The sequence below is a fragment of the Mustela erminea genome, chromosome 1, assembly GCF_009829155.1.
Source record: "Mustela erminea isolate mMusErm1 chromosome 1, mMusErm1.Pri, whole genome shotgun sequence".
Classification (NCBI taxonomy): Eukaryota; Metazoa; Chordata; class Mammalia; order Carnivora; family Mustelidae; genus Mustela; species Mustela erminea.
Genome location: NC_045614.1, coordinates 114819257 through 114836387, shown reverse-complemented (window position 1 = coordinate 114836387; position 17131 = coordinate 114819257). Strand labels below are relative to the sequence as shown.

The window sequence follows — 17131 nt, the reverse complement described above, 5'->3', positions numbered from 1 at the left end:
ATAAGATTTTAAGTGCTTAGAAAAATGCTGTCTTCCAGGATTTATTGCTCTTGACTCATCTTCAAAATACAGATTTGGAAGAAAAAAAAATGTTCTGTGACATTACTAGAATTCCTTGAAGCCAACCACAGCTTGTCCTGATAATTCTAGGCACTAGCTATACACAGACAAACTGCAGTGATCCTCCTTCTACATGAGAATCACATGAATAAGAACGGTTGTTGGCTGCTTCTACTGCTAATATCACTGAGGGCTTGAGGCAAGCCAGGCATAAGCTAAGTACTTCATAAACAATATCTCATTTAATCCTCCACCAAACCTAGTAAGATAGGGTTTCATAAATGTGAAAGGCATAATAGAGGTTAAATAATTTTCCAGGTAAGGTAGCAGAAATGAGATTTCCATTTCAGTTGTGTGTCGGACCAATGGACAGGAGACGGCACTGGGAAACAACTGTGGTTCAATTCACCAGCAGTCTCTTTCCCATCAATTACATGTGTGATTTGGGGTTATCATATTGGGTAAAGGGAAGAAATGAGCTACAGGTTCATCTGTGAAATGAAAGCCTTGGAAGATGATCTCCAAAGTCCCTTCCTCCTCTAATTCTCTAGAATTCAACATCCAAGCAGCCCTGGGCTAAAAGGACAACTTGTCTGACCAGTTAGCGTTTTCCAAGACGCTAACTCCCAGCACAACTCAGTGATAGCAGGTATGTGGACGTGTGTCTTGGGTCATCTTTGTATTCCCAACGCTGAACACAGTGCGACACAGAACAGGTCCTCAATAAAGGCAGACACATGAATAGTTAAATAAGCAAAAAAACACACAAAAAATATAACATGAATGTCTGACACCTGGTACATCCTCCATTGATGTCTTTTCCCTTCTCCCTCAGAGGTCTGTGGCACTTCTCCCCTCCTTCTCGCCCCATCCCATCCCAACCAAGTCCACTGAGTCTGGACTACTTATTTAAGCAACATATACACGGGTTCATCTCCAAATCCCATCAGTCTGATTTCCATTTTTCTTTTACTTTCCATTTTTCCTGATAGTTTGAATTATTATATACCTGTTGTGAAATTCATAAAGTTCCCTAATATTCCCAAAGAGAAACTCCTTGTTATTCTGAAGAACATCTGGAATCAGATGCTTCAGCCAAATAAAATCCATTGGAGTGATATAGCCCTGCAAAGGAGGAAACAAGGCAGGTTTTACAGATAGGGACATTTAAAAGATGATCTAAATCAGCTACTCCAGGGACCAAAACTTTAATATTTGGAAAATATGGCACACTTATTTCCTAAAAGTCATTTCATCAAATGCTTTCTTTTGATATGACTCCCTTCATGTGTCCATCTTCAGAAGAAGACGGTTAAATTTAAATGGCAATGATAATAAAATGGCATTTTATAGAAAGAATAAGCATATTTTTAAATGTTTGTGTTATACAAGTCAAGTGTGAAAGTAAAAACTTTATCCATCATGTTACAACCAAATGCAATTACTATTGTTTTATTATATTTTCTTCATGACTTTTTAAAAAGCATATTTTTACTGTTTTTAACTTAATCTTATAAGCATTTTTCAATGTTGCTACATATTGTTCAAAATAATTATTTTGTAGCAGTTGAACAATATTTCATTTAGCATGAACATCAAACTTTATTAACATCCCCTTTTTATTAGGGATTTTATTTCCTTCTGATATTTTATTATAAAAATTCTATTATAATTTCATACAGATCATTTATTTCTCAAGATTACGTCCTTAGGAAAACAGGAAAAATTCAAATTTTCAATCTCAAGGAAAATATCCTACTTGAAACAATTCTCCTTTATTACATGATCAAAAGCATTCAAATGATTATTTCCATTGTTGGCAACCATAGGGTGAACTTATTGGGCCCTGCTAAAATCGGTATGAATTGATACAATCCTTTGGAAGTTATTTGGTTACACGGATCAATAGTCATAAGAATGTTCTTATTCTTATTGGAAAGATACTTGTGATATTATAAGAGCTGAACTCTTGGAAATTCTAGAGACATATGGCAACTCTTTTAAATCTCTGTGCAAAAGAACTTCTCTAATTTGAATACATGCTTAATGTCAACTATCACAGTCTACTTACATCAATTATGCTCTTAATCTCCTTTATATAAATCTCTTCCGTCTCGAGCAAGTCATGTATGATGCGCCTGAATCACAGCAGGAGGTGGGAATATGAAAGAGAAAGAGGCAGAGGGGTCCTTAGAATTCTTTTACAATAATGCTCATCGATGCAGTTCCCCTTAGAGGCCTACCTACTTGGGTTGTGGTCAGTTCGTTCTGTTCTACTGAATACCCAAGGCCAACAGCTTACAAAAGCATACTCTGATCACACTGGCATAAGGAGAAACAATAAGGTTAGAGGACTCAAAAATCTATTTATATAGCCAGTGAATGACCTGTCCTTTGGTGGGTCACTGTGTAAGGGGTCAAGAAGGCAGAGATTGTGGAGTCGGAAATGCCAGGTTTGGATGTTTAGTCAGGAAAGCCCGCCTGACCCCTCCATTGTACGTGTGGTTTCTGGGATATCCTCTGCAGCTTTCTGCTGTCTCTTTGCTCATATCAAGATCTTTGACCCGCATAGCTGGACTTTGTTTTGCATGAGGTTAGATGGAGTCCAGTCATGCTCCCTTTCTCTAGCATCTAATGTTTCAGTAGGATTGGTTTCCTCAGACAACACACATGACCTCTGTCTGCTCCCCTTGAGGAAGACAGGTGAGGGCTGTGGTGGGCAGAATGCTATGATGACAACCCCCTCCAACCCCAATTCCTGACCTCTTGTGTACATACACCTTTTCCCAGTTAATTAACTGACCATTAATTTGGGTGCTGCTGTGGAGGATCTTTGCCAATCTGTTTTGTTCCAAATCAGTGGACCTTAAGATAGGTAGAGTACCTGGTTGGGTTTTTTCCCAGTCACGTGAACTCATCAGACCTGGGTCTGGAAGTCAGAAAGATTGTAAGCATGAGAAAGATTTAAGACAAGGGAAGCTGTCCTTGGCTGGCTCTGGAGATGGAAGAGGCTATATGGCAAGGAACACAGAGTACCTCTAGATGCTGAGAGTGGCCCCAGCTAACAACCAGGAAGGAAACCAGGACTTTAGCTCCCAGGCCTTTAGCAAGGAACTCAATTCTGCCACAACCACATCAACTTAGAAGAGAAAACTGAGCACAGCTGACCAATTTTATTTTAGCTCTGTGGGACCTGAGCAAAAAGCCAGTCATGCTATGCATGGACCTGCTTTGCAGGAATTGTAAGCTGTTAAGTCAGTGGTCATATTTTTGCAGCAGTCGAAAAGTAATAGAAAGAGTGAGGCCAGTCCCCATCCCTGTCTCCAGATAGACTGTTTTCCTTCTCTTCTCAGACATTTTTTCTTTTGGGCTTTCTTTAGGCTTCTGAGTTAGTGTTTGTACTGGTGACACCGTGTAGAATACATACATTTATGGATTCCTGTGAACTGTTGGTAGGTTATCTATTAAAAAGTAGCCTATCCCAGTAATTTCTCTGACATTGGCCATAGCAACAATTTTCTAAATATGTCTTCTGAGGGAAGGGAAATAAAAGTAAAAATAAACTTTTGGGACTACTGGGACTATATTAAAAAAAGAAGCTTATGCACAGTAAAGGAAACAACCAATAAAACCAGAAGACAACCTATGGAATGGAAGAAGATATTTGTAAAAGACATACTAATAAAGGGTTAGTATCCAAAATGCATAAAGAATTTATACAACTCAACACCAAAAAAATTCCAAATAATCTAATTAAAAATGGGCAGAAGACATGAACAGACATTTCTCCAAACAAGACACAGATGACCAACAGACTCATGAAGAGATGTACAACATCACTCATCATCAGGGATCTACAGATCAAAACTACAATGAGATATCTCCTCACACCCACCACAGTGGCTAAAATCCAAAAGAGAAGAAACAACAGGTGTTAGTGAAGATGTGAAGAAAAAAGAACCCTTGTGCACTGTTGGCAGGAATGCCAACTGGTGCAGCCACTGCGAGAAACAGTATGGAGGTTCCTCAAAAAATTAAAAGTAGAATTCTAGTAATTCCACTACTTAGGTATTTATCCGAAGAACATAAAAATACCAATTCAAAAAATATATGCATGCATATGTTTATTGCAGCATTATTTACAGTTGCCAAATTATGGAAGCAGTACAAGAATCCATCAACAGACAAATGGATAAAGAAGAGGTGGTATAGATCTACAGTGCAATAATTCTCAGTCATAAAATGAAATCTTGCCATTTGCAGCAACATGGATGGATCTAGAGAGTATAAAGTTAAGGGAAATAAGTCAGTCACAGAAAGATAAATACCATATGATTTCACACATAGGTAGAATTTAAGAAACAAAACAAATGAACAAAGGGGAAAAAAAGAGACAAACCAAAAACAGATTCTTAACTATAGAGAACAAACTGATGGTTATCAGAGGGGAGGCAGGTGGGAAGATGAGTGAAACAGATGAAGGGGATTAAAAATGCACTTATCATGATGAGCACTGAGTAATGTATAGACTTGCTGAATCACTAGATTGTACACCTGAAACTAATATAACACGGTATGCTAACTACACTGGAATTAAAGTAAAAATAAATAAATAAAAATTAAAAAGCTGAACTAGAAAAAATTAGAAAAATACATGAATAAATGGTAGTCTATCCTAACAAAGGGTTTCTTTTTCTCTCATAAAATGGATATGACAAGGGACAAATAATCAAAGGACATTATACAGGAGATTCACACATATATAGACATGACTATTTGTTTTATGAAAAAAATGCTCAATGCATGCTAATCCAATAAGGGCATAATAAAAAGAAGTAACAATTTTCAACTACTAGAATGGCAGAAATTTCAAACCTCAACGAAAGACTAATAGATGAGAACGTGGAAACACTCTCAGATAATATTGGTAGAAATGTAACTACGTGCAAGGTAACTTGGAAATATCTCATCAAAATTTAAAACACGCGCCCCTTGGTTCAATAATTTCATTTCTAAGAATGTTCACTATCTGTAATTATTTGAACTTCAACAACATGGGGTGCCTAGGGTAGCACAGTCAGATAAGAATCTGCCTTTGACTCAGGTCATGATCCCAGGTTTCTGAGATCAGCCTGCTTCTCTCTCTCTCTGTGCCCCTCTGCCCAGCTCATTCTCTCTCCCCCAACCCCTCCAAAATAAATAAATCTTAAAAAAAAAAGACAAACACCAACATGAAGAATGGTTTACATAGTATGACTATGTAAAAATGAGTATGTGTGCATATATATGTAAAGTTGTATACACTCAGAAAATTCATGCAAAGAAACTTAAGGCACTGTTAACAGTGATTGCCTTTGGAGAGTTGTACTGAAGGCTAGAAAGCAGGGAAGGAGAATTTTTACATTTTACCCTATGCTCTTCTACAGTTTTCAGTTAAGAAAACTTCACCAAGTTTTCTAATTTAAAAATGGTTTCCATGACGTTTTAAAATGAATGTTACTGGAGTTAAAATATATAATATATAATTTATAATATATAAATATAAGTTTATATATATAAATATAAGTTATTTATATTATAAACAACTTAGATATTTTCTAGCCCAATTATTTTTCTTAAATTAACAGTTTTTGTGTCTGTTTTTTTTTAATTAGTTTCAGAGGTAGAGTTCAGTGATTCATCGGTTGCATATAACACCCAGTGCTCATTGCATCACATGCCCTCCTTAATGCCCATCACCCAATTATCCATCCCCCTCCATCCACCTCCCATTCAGCAACCCTCAGTTTATTTCCTAGAGTTCAATGTCTCTAGAGAGGTTTGCCTCCCGCTCTATTTTCATCTTATTTTATTTTTCCTTCCCTTCCCCTATTATGTTCATCTGCTCTGTTTCTTAAATTCCACAAATCAGTGAGATCATATGATAATTGTCTTTCTCTGGCTGACAACTTCACTTAGCATAATACCCTCTAGTTCCATCCACATCATTGCAAATGGCAAGATTTCAGTCTTCCAGATGGCTGAGTAATATTCCATTGTATATATACATATCTTCTTTATCCATTCATCTGTCAATGGACATCTGGCCTCTTTCCATATTTTGGCTATTGTGGACATTGCTACTATAAATATTGGGGTGCATGTGGCCCTTTGAATCACTATGTTTGTATCCTTTGGGTAAATACCTAGTAGTGCCATTGCTGGGTTGCAGGGTAGCTCTATTTTTTTAACTTTTTGAGGAACCTCCATACTGTTTTCCAGAGTGGCTGTACCAGCTTGCATTCCCACCAACAGTGTAGGAGGGTTCCCCTTTCTCTGCATCCTCGCCAGCATCTGTTTTTTCTTGAGCTGTTCATTTTAGCCATTCTGACCAGTGTGAGATGGTATCTCATTGTGATCTTGATTGACATTTCTCTGATGCCCAGTGAAGCATTTCTTCATGTGTCTGTTGGCCATTTGTATATCTTCTTTATACCTATTTATAAGTGCTTATTATAAGACAAGACTGTTAAAAGATAGTCGCTGACAGAGGATACAATTTCAAGAAGTATACAGACTATCAAATAGCTACTTTAAGATCACATTTAGCTACAAAGTCACTAAGAGGTTCTGCTTTTAATAATCATCCCAAAATGACAACAGTTACTATCAGAAGGAAATAGGGGCCTCAATTCCAGTCTATTTCTATGAGCTGTGGCATCAAGTAGGACCATAGCCACAGTTAAGTATTCATAGAAAACCAGAGTACAGCCAGCCTCTTCAGCCCTTATGAAGCACTGGGCTTAAGCAACTTGGAGAACCTGTTTAAGGACCTATTGGCAATTATATGAAGTCAGAAGACAGAAATAGCTAGGCGGTGGGTAGAAATCAACTTTACTACCCAACAATTACATAAGAACTTAGAGAATCTTAAGAGTTTTTAAGAATCTGACACAAGAAAATATTCACAACTCAGAAGGAAAAAAAAATTCTTCATCAGGTCATGTCCCAGTTTATAGTTTGGAAACTGTCTAGAGATCTCATCCAACTGCTTCATTTTACTTGTTCAAGTGCCATGGGTACAATTCCAAGGATAAGAAGTCCCCTGTACACCCATCCGCCCAGATTTCAGCTCAGATTCTTTTTTTAAATAGCCTTCACACCACTGTTAAGCCATTCTTTTCCCTTTTTCTCCTTAGCCTTTTTTTTTTTAAAAAAAAAGAATAATATTATTAAATGGGAGAAAATCTATGATTCTGATGATTGCCTGCTTTATTAGTCCAAAGCACATGACTTTGTAGAAAAGGCTATCAAGACTTCACATCTCCAATCATCTAGTATATATAATGTAGATGAAGAGCAGAAAATATGAAAAGTACTTAAATAATGTAAAAACCTTTGAACACCTAGAGCAACTTACGTCCTGATGGATATCTATCCAGGGGTAGAGCACTGTAATTAGGGCACCAAATAGAGTTGACCACGCCAGAACAGTCTGCAGTAATGAATGCTGTACTAGTGTACATTCCATTGTTTTGCTTTACATTTAAAAGTGGATCTCCCCCCACCTCCTGATCCTGAGGTCATTAAGGAGGAAATGAAAGGGTAATGTTTTAAGGAACTGTTTCTTCTCTGGAAGTGTATTTCAAGGCACCATAAAAACAGAGCTTTAGATATCTGGTTGCATTCTATATGACATCTCGTGTTTTTTTCAGATGACACCATAACCAAGGGGCAAGAATTGAACTTCATTTAAAAACTGAATGAAAGGGCGCCTGGGTAGTTCAGTTGGTTGGGCAACTGCCTTCAGCTCAGGTCATGATCCTGGAGTCATGGGATCAAGTCCCACAGCAAGCTCCCAGCTCCATGGGGAGTCTGCCTCTCCCTCTGAACTCCCTTCTCATGCTCTCTCACTCTGTCTCTCTCTCAAATAAATAAAAATTTAAAAAAAAAAAACCTGAATGCAGGATGCCTGGGTCAGTTAAGCATCTGCCTTCAGCTCAGTTCATGATCCCAAGGTCCTGGGATCAAGCCCCACCTCAGGCTCCCTGCTCAGCAGGGAGTCTGCTTCTCCCTCTCCCTCTGCCCCTCACTACCCCTCCAGCCACTCCTGCTCTTTCTCTCTCTCTGTTCTCTCTCCCAAATTAAAAAATATTTTAAAAAAATAAAAAATAAAAGCTGAATGCAACATTATTTTGTAAGTAAGATCATTCATGTACATACATGTTAGGATTTCCTGATGTTTCTTCTTTGTCCATGCATCCTAATCCCTTCCCCTCTTCCCTCCCCATTTCCTAGCTCTCTAATAGAAGAAAGAGTATCCTTTCGGAAACCAGCCTGTCTGAAGTATATTTTTCTTTTTGCTCATTTAATTGTCAACACAATTTGCCATCAAGAGTTTTTATATACTTCTGGTATGAGAGATCACGGCGTACACACCAGAAAGTATTATAGATTTTTTCTTTTTAACAGTTAGTTTTCATCGAAAATCCTTTTTGACAAGTTGAAAGGACTGTTCTTATTCTTCTCAAACTCTAGCACATCTGACATAATGGATACTCACCTTCTTAAGCCTTTTTCTCCCTTTGGTTTCTCTTTATTATTCAACTTCCATTCACCACCCACCTCTCTGTTTCTTCCCTATTCCCTCTTTGCCTCCTCTTCCTGCTGCTATTGCTGCTCCCACAGCTCTGAGATCAGCTTTCAACTTCCTCTTTCCTCTTCTTTCATGCTATTGACCCTCCCACACCATGATCTTCCTCCCAGACCTTTGGTTATACTCAAGCCCATGTTGACACACTTGTCAGCTGGGTGCCTCCCAGACGCCTCAATCACCTTGGATTGAAACAGAACTCATTAGACAGAAGTAGGCACCATTTCCTTGGTCCCTAAAGCACAGTTGTCATTTCAAACTCCTCCCTACCATTACTGCTTATTTAACCTATCTGGAGCCACGCCTCATTATTTCATTTCTCAACATATCTTTTGGAGTCACCTTTTATTCACCATTTCTGGTGCGGCCAAGAGAAAGCAAGCCTTCCCCTCCTCTCATCTGGAATAACTTGGTGCACTCCTGACAGCTCCCCTGGCCTCTGAGGGCTCCATCCCACCAATCTATTTTGCAGACTACTCATCTATGCCCTTCCTAAAGCTCCATTTCCATCATGCCATCATTCTCCCTTTTCAGAAACTTAAAGTAGTTTCCAGTTGCCCACAATCGCCAAAGTTCCTTCCAGGATTTCAAGACTCTCCATTCATGTGATAACAATCTACTTGGGGATCTTGTTCTAAAAGTAGATCTGGACCGACAGATCCAGAATGGGGAATAACATGTGGGTGTCACAGGTAGACCCTGTCATTTGCACAAGCACCCCAGACAACCTGTTGCCGACCTTCTGCTGAACAAGTAACACTGATCTGACCCCATTCCTTTAGCCACCTCCTTCCCTCCCCTCTGCCTTTACTTTTTAAACCCCATGTTATTATTTTACACTCCCTTTCAAATTCTAATCATTCTTGAAAACTCAGTTCCAAGTCTCCCTTTTTCATGAAAACTCGAACAGCTTTGAATGGAATTGGTACCACAGTCTTGTCCTTACTTCCCAGGCAAAACCCATTAGATTTACCAAACATTTATTGGTTAAAGGCACCATTATCGCCACTTGAGCTCAAGAAACTCACCGTAATACTAGGTCTTAGTTTGCAGTCCAGTAGCAGAGGCAAGAAAAGCAATACAGTGTGATAAGGTACGTGGCGGTCAGAGGAGATAAGGTGCAGAAAAGGGGCTGAAATTAAGGCAAGGGTAGGGGGAAACACTGCCAATTTTGCATTGAGTGAAGTTTAAGCTGAGTTTAAAAAAGAAAGGAAGCAAGGGGAACATCTAAAAGAAGTATGTCTCAGGCTGAGGGGAACAGTAGAAGGAGAAAATGAAGCGAGACACGTATGTTCTACCAGTACTCATAAATTCTTTGGTGGTGCCGGGCCAATGGTCTCATAGGTTCAAAGAATGCTAGAAGCAAATATAACCTTCAAGACCATTCAATTCATCCTTATTTTGAAGATGAAAAAATAAGAGGTCGAGAGCCTCAAAGTGACTTGCCAAATATCATTGCCTTTGGCAAAGCCAATGTTCTTCACACTGTTACGTTGCCCCTCTCTGCCTGTGTTTAGAATACATCCAAAGTCCTATCTCCTGATTACTAAATAAAACACAAATTAAAATGAAACTAGTATGCTATTTTAAAAATACTGGGTTTCACGACATTAGGTTTTCAAGTCTATTTCCACCTCCAATATACAGGGTGACCTTGAGCAAGTCACTTTCTTCCCCAGGGTGCTCATTTCTATATGTGTCAAAAGGCCAAATTAGATAAGTCTGAGTATCTGTGCTGGCTCTCAGGAACATTTCCTAAATATATTACCATTTCTAATAAAATGTATGATGTGGTCTTTGATCTAATCACAGCTTGCTCTTCAATTCTCACAAGACTTTCTGTTCATCACATCCCCAATGAACTAACTAGCTAATGTGTAACTGAAGAGGGCACCTGGATGGCAAAGAGAGGGGAGTCAGTGTGGGCTGGAGATGTCCCGGAGCAGGGGAAATCTGAACCAACCTCTGGAAGAGGTGAGGGCTTGGACAGGAAGGCCGTAGGGTGTTCCATGAAGAAGGAAATATGAGCAGGGTGTGGGACTTCTGGCCATATGGGGGGCCTGGCAGGAACCATGCTGCTGGGGAGGGATCTGGATGGGGAGCCAGGGAGGCAGGGGGGACCTCGGATGGAGGAGATCCTTGTCCTGCCAGGCTACAGCATAGACACAGTGTAGGAGCCCAGGGGAAGGGCCAGGAGATGCTTTGGCCAGAAGGACAGGCCACTGTCCAGGAGCCGGTTTCCTTAAGAACAGAACAGGCCCTGTGGGCTTGGACTTAAGAAAAGATGTTCTTCGTTCTACATCCTTCTGTTTCGATTAGGTGTTCTGTAATGACACAATCAATTCTCAGAACTGTAAATGGTAACAATGTGAACAGCACAGACTCAAACAATGATCCTGTTGAAACCAATGGTATTTTAAGCATTAAGAAAAGGTCTGATGAACAGAAACACTTCCCTGGCTCTTGGAAGGCTCACAGTTGAGACTTTTGCTGTTGCCCATGTGCCATCTGTTCCCTCTCCTCTTCTTTTGTTTCTCAGGTTCTATATTTCGTCTTATGTCAGTTGGATCTGACCTCATTCATTACTCTGACACGTTGAGAGTAAACTACCTCAAATTCTTTTTGGAAGAGGATGGGGCATAAATAAATTATGATTAAAGTTTATCTGGATGGATGCTTGTTCCTCAATATCGTGGAATAAATAATGACAAAGTAATTCTACTCATACCACACTTTTTAAAAGAGGGATTGATTATAAACTGAATCTCATGAATCCTAACTCAAGTTAACCATCCTGCTTCTGGATAGCATTTTAGGGATTATGAAGTTTTTTTAAAATTACAAAATATATATATAATATCAAATTTACCATTTAAACAAGTTGTAAGTGTATGATTTAGTAGCTCTAAGTACATTCACAATGTTGTGCAGCTATCTCTATAACTTCTCAGTCATCCCAAACTGAAAATCTGTATCCATTAAACACTAGCTCTCCATTCCTCTCTCACGCCCCCTAATCCATGGTCACTTCTATTCCACTTTCTGTCTCTAAGAGCTGGCCAATTCTAGGCACCTCATATACATGGAATCATCCAACGTCTGTCCTTTTGTGTCTGGCTTTTTTCACTAAGCACGGTGTTTCCAAATTTATCCGTGTTTTAGCATGTGTCATACTTTCATTTCTGTTTAAGGACGAATATCTTTAGTTGTTTGCATATATTACATTTTGCTTATCCTTCTGTTGATGCATACTTAGGTTCCTTTCACCTTTGGCTCTTGTGAATAATGCTGCTATGAACATTGGTGTGCAAGTCTCTGACTGTCTGCTTTCAATTCTTTGAGGTATATGTCCAGAAGTAGAAACACTGGGTCATACAATAATTCTATTTTCAACTTTTTGAAAAACCACCACACTGTTTTCCACAGTGACTATACCACTTGACATTCCTGCCAGCGATGCACCAGGCTTCTAATTTCTCCACATCCTTGTGAACTCTTGCCATTTCCCTTTTTTAAAAAAATGATAGCCTGCCTAATGGATATGAAGTAGAGTTGTTTTCTTAATGTGTGTATTTCTTTAATCCATTCAACACCTGAAAAAGAGCTCCTCCAGGGCATATACCCTGTTTCATTTATCCTTGTCCACCTGCCTTATAAGTAGGTAAATTCTCAATAAATGTTTATCAAATGGATGAACAGTAGAGTTAAGGAACAATTCTGTGAGCAAGAGTACTAATTGTCATTCATATTTTGCAGAAGAGGAAATTGGGACCCAGAGCATTACATGACTTGATTGAGGTCAAACTGCTGGCAAGGTGCTGCCATGGAGGTCAAGTCCAGGCCCTCTAGCTCTACAGCCAGTGATAGGGGAACTGATGTGCCCAGGCTGAAGTTCGGTCCACTACAATAGGACCCACTATTCTGACTCTGTAGCATGTCTCCGTAAACGACAGGCCCTACAAAGTGAGGACACAGGTAAGCAGGTTAGAGAAAAAGGGCTGGCTCAGGCCGTCATCTGTTTATGTGTAAGCTTCAAGGGATCTGCCTCAAATCTCAGAGCCACGGTGCACACGCATATCAGCAATCCAACTTGAGACATTCTGAGTAAGACTTCTGGTACGCCAAGGAGATTCCTGGACTACTGCTGATAGGAAAACCATTATTACTTCAGTTCCTGGGAAAGGGCAGCCCTGGTACTAACTCCAACAGGAATATCCAAGTAACTCAATAATTTCTGGCAAAGAAAAAAATTTGAGACTGCGAATAGGCTTCCACTTCATACAAACAAAGAGAAATCTATTGCAAAAAAAGAGATTCCCAAAGGGAAAATACATACGTATAAAATAAATTTTAAAAGATCAAAAAACATTGAGAAAAGACACACTGCTTCTTCCACCTTATATACCTCTTTTGCAGACCCTTATCTCATCTGTATCTACTCAGCAGATATTCCATTATTCTATTAACCCCTTTCCTCCCAAGAGGGTTTATTTGTTTATCTGATATGATCAAAAACATACCTCTCAGAGATATTGCTCTCTTTTCCCAGTATTCCTTAGCCCTGTACCTGCAGGATCAAATAGGTGTTGATATTGGGCTTTATGACCTTATACCATCAGACCAACCAAGACTGATTCATGAAATGTATGTTGTTTCAGATTATATGATGTGCCAAGGACTTTAGAGCTGGCCTTTTGGAAGTGCTGTTATAAGAAAAATCTCAGTATAACAAAACTGTTTCTCTTAATTAATGGTCCACTTATTTTAAGTAATACTCAATAAAAATCCCAGGCAGGCTTATAACTATCCATTTGAATTTGTTTGAGTAGGATTTGAACCACAAATACGCCACAATAAGCACTTAGTAATTATTAACTATTAAGAAGAGGGACACAGAGGGACGCCTGGGTGGCTCAGGTGGTTGAGCCCCTGCCTTAGGCTCGGGTCATGATCCCAGGGTCCTGGGATTGAGTCCTGCATCGGGCTCCTTGCTTGGCAGGGAGCCTGCCACTGCCTGCTTGTGTGTACTCTCTCTCTCTGACAAACAAATGAATAAGTAAAATCTTTAAAAAAAAACAACAAAAAAAAGAGGGACACAGAGAATGATATTCTATCAGCACAACCAAACTTAATTTTAAGTACATTTCTAACACAAATTACTGCCTCTGGACCAGGCATGTAGCCCCTGCACCACAGCCAGTAACAATTTTCTGAACATTCCCATGTCTGTATTGTCTTCTCCTCTGTCCCAGCCCATCCCAGGACCCAGTCATTCTACTCAGTTTGGAGAGCTCTGCAAGGCTGGGGCAATTACCAGACAACACTCCAGATTGTCCCTAAATGAATGTCACTCACTCACTCCATTTGGATACACTGTCCTGAGTAGTAGGTGGAGTGAGAGGCAGCCCTTGGCCTTGCACAGAACCCCACAGGCCCGGGGTTGGGGGCAGGGGGTGGGAGGTGCCGGTAAAGCCTATGCCAGATCTGCAGGTGGAGAAGGGAGAAGAAATGTTGAGCGAGCCCTCGTAGGGGAGTGGTACCAAGTTCACTGTCCCTGTGGCTGCCTGAGCACTGGCAGCATGGAGGGGAAACCCACACCAGCCTCCCTTCCACTCACCACCTCCCAGTGGTGCTCCTCCCATCAACTCTGATGGGCCAAGGAGGATCCCAGAAAACAAGGCCTAGCTCCAAGACTGCTCCCACCCCTGTGGGGCCCCCAATGAGGGTAAGGTGAACACATCAGAGAAGCCTTATATGTTGATGTGGAAGGAGCTGACCATTGTGGGGGGGCCTCCCCAGGGCAGATGAGAAGAGAAAGGAACAAAGTGGGTTCTGAGAATGGCCGCGGGTGAGGGCCTCTGAGTACCCTCAGTCCCCTTCAGTTTCCTGTTCTGGGCAGACTGACAATGGTTTCACCCAAGGACTGAGGTCCTGGAATTGAGTTAGGGTGCCGAAGGTGCCAAACCACAGGAGCAGAGGCAAGAGCTGTAAGAAAGGGGCTGGTGTGCCTTCAGTGCCTGCTTTAGGGCCTTGATGGCTTTGGGAGAGAAGTACACAGGGACCTTTGTTCTGGGGGCAAAGCTTCTTGGAATGGAAATTTGAACATCTGATGAATGAAAATTCAACTTGACTGGCAGTTAATCCGCACTTACTCTGTGCAAGGCATGGCAGGGGGTTCTTTAAGGGAACTGGAGGTGTGTGGGATGGGGCGTCCGCCCTTGAGAGGTCTCAGGACATTCAAGAACAGGGAACACAAATCCGCAGACAATTTCACAGTGACAAAAGGCCACAGACTGTTACCGACATGTCACTTGTTGTGCTGGGTCCACTGGTGAGAAGGAGGAGGATTCTGGCCTTTGGGGCCTTTGAGTCCCATCCCTTCACGGGCTCACTAGCATGCATTTGAACAGTCCACTTCACACGAGCTTGGCTTAAGACTGATGTGGCACATTTGAGTGGAGACACTGGAGTTTGGAGCCCAGAATCTAGACTAGAAATAGAAACTGGGCACGAATGGCGATGGATGGGATCACCAAGGAGCAAGTGTAGACAGCAAAGAAGCCCAGAAGGATATGTATAGGGTGGGAGGGGCTGGCAGGTGGGGAGGGAGGAGGGGGCAGCCAAGGAGGGGCTGCATTATTTTCATGGGTGACGCTCTAGTAACGGAAACTACGTTCAAAGATGCGGAGAGAAACAAGCAGATCCTTTTAGATTGTGGACAGAGGCAGCATGAAGACCCCCTCTGCTGGCTCCTCACATGAGAGGGGCTTTCTGCAGCCTGGGGTGGGCAACAGCCATCCACGCAGCGCATGCAGTGGGCCCTACCCACGCTCAGTACTCCACATACGTGATGGTTTTTATATTCAGTCCTCATCGGTCCCATGTAGGCAGGAATTACCATGAGGTGTGCAGAAGTCAGGTCCCTTGGCCAGATCCCCGGTTGGCAGGGAGTGAGGTCAGGATACCACCCCATCTCTCTAGCAGCCCAAGACTTGCAGGAACCTGACTGGTTTGGGAACCCGTGGCCTGTGGGGTGTCTGAATTCACAGAACAGTATCTGTACAAGGTCTGTGAGGGAATTTCTTATTTAAGAGAGTCCAGAAGGTACAAATTGAAGTTAAATGAGTCAAGCCTGGCACCATGTCGGTGTGCTTCAGCTGTGTTAGCCATTAAGCCAGTCAGTTATCAAATCCATTGCTGCTTTCATGATTTCAGTCATCATTCCTCTCTTCTTCAGGTCTCCTTTGTTTCCACCACTGCCAGGTTCTTTTGGAGGCAGGGGAAATTCTTCTCTGCCCGTAACTCATGATAATGTCCTGATGCCTTCCCCTCTGGCCCTCTCTCCTACATCCGCTTCCCCTCTGCTCTATCTCTGCTTTGTCTTGTCCCTTCTCAAATCTAAAATGCCGATTGTAATTCTTCTCATTTTTCAAATTTACCATTTTGATGGTACTTTTTCCAGTACTTTCCATAGCTCTCTAGTGTTCTGTGAAGCACATTTCTGAGAGAGAGAGAGATTTAAAGTCATTTATAAATCTAATTGTAGTGGTCTCTGTTCATAAGCAGCTACTGTGGACACCGAGGACCGTGACAGGGTCCTTCTCTGTGCATCACTGGTATCACCTAATTTTATTTCCAACTAGTTTTAGGATGTTCATATATTCTCTCCCAATAAAAGAAACATGAGTACTCTGTTCTATACCATCAAGTCTATCATCTTCTTCCTCTCCCTGTGGGGTGGGATAGGGAAACAGCCTGCAGAAAGGAAATGCTCCCAGATGGGCAAACGGCCTGCCAGGCTGCTGCCCCCTTCCCTGCATGGCGTGTGTGGGTGGGTGGGTGGAGTGTGAAACCAGAGCAGGCATTCTGGTTCACTCTGCTGGGTCCCTTCTCCCATCTACATCCTCTCCCCTCCCCCTACATCCTCTTACCAACCTCCTGACTCACTTTTGAAATCATTTCTCTGTCTGCCGTGTCTATGTGTAAATAGAATGATGTAAATGAATGATTTCATGTTTTACTTCTATATGTTTTTCAATATTTGGGTCGGTTTATATTTCTTGCAGGTACAGTCCTATGTGTTCTCGCAGGTGGAACACAGGTGCTGACATCTGTGTATGTGGATCTGGTTCCAAATGACCTGAAGGGAATATAATGGTAATTGAACATTTGCACATAAATAGAACATATACATATGACAGCTGGGGGGGTACTGTATGTGTAACCTTGATCAAGGGTTTTATTTCATACAGATAAAGAAGGGAGGTGATGCGCTGTACGAACAGTGTATCAGCTTACGTAGGGGTCACTGTCAGTGACTCCCTTACAAATCACATTATTTTAATATTTCTGTATATGGTCTGATATGCATATGGCACTATGATCTCTTAGCAATGCTGACTGTGCTCTATAGGTAACATATGAAAAGAACTGCATGGT

The 17131-nt window shown here is 41.1% G+C and overlaps 1 protein-coding gene and 1 long non-coding RNA gene across 4 annotated transcripts in view; one reads left to right on the top strand and one right to left on the bottom strand.

The window, feature by feature from the left end:
- Window positions 1–17131, bottom strand: part of MCF2L2 (MCF.2 cell line derived transforming sequence-like 2) — a 251185-nt gene that overhangs the window by 55048 nt on the left and 179006 nt on the right. For all 3 annotated transcript variants that reach the window (XM_032339584.1, XM_032339564.1, XM_032339575.1), the window contains 2 exons: window positions 2132–2198; window positions 1070–1185 (listed from right to left, as the gene is read on the bottom strand). In XM_032339584.1, the coding sequence (XP_032195475.1) occupies window positions 1070–1185; window positions 2132–2198 (183 nt within the window). The remainder of the gene's footprint in view (window positions 1–1069; window positions 1186–2131; window positions 2199–17131) is intronic.
- Window positions 433–16872, top strand: LOC116588515. The gene is made up of 3 exons (XR_004284984.1): window positions 433–709; window positions 12449–12667; window positions 16759–16872. It is a non-coding gene; the product is annotated as an uncharacterized LOC116588515 (long non-coding RNA).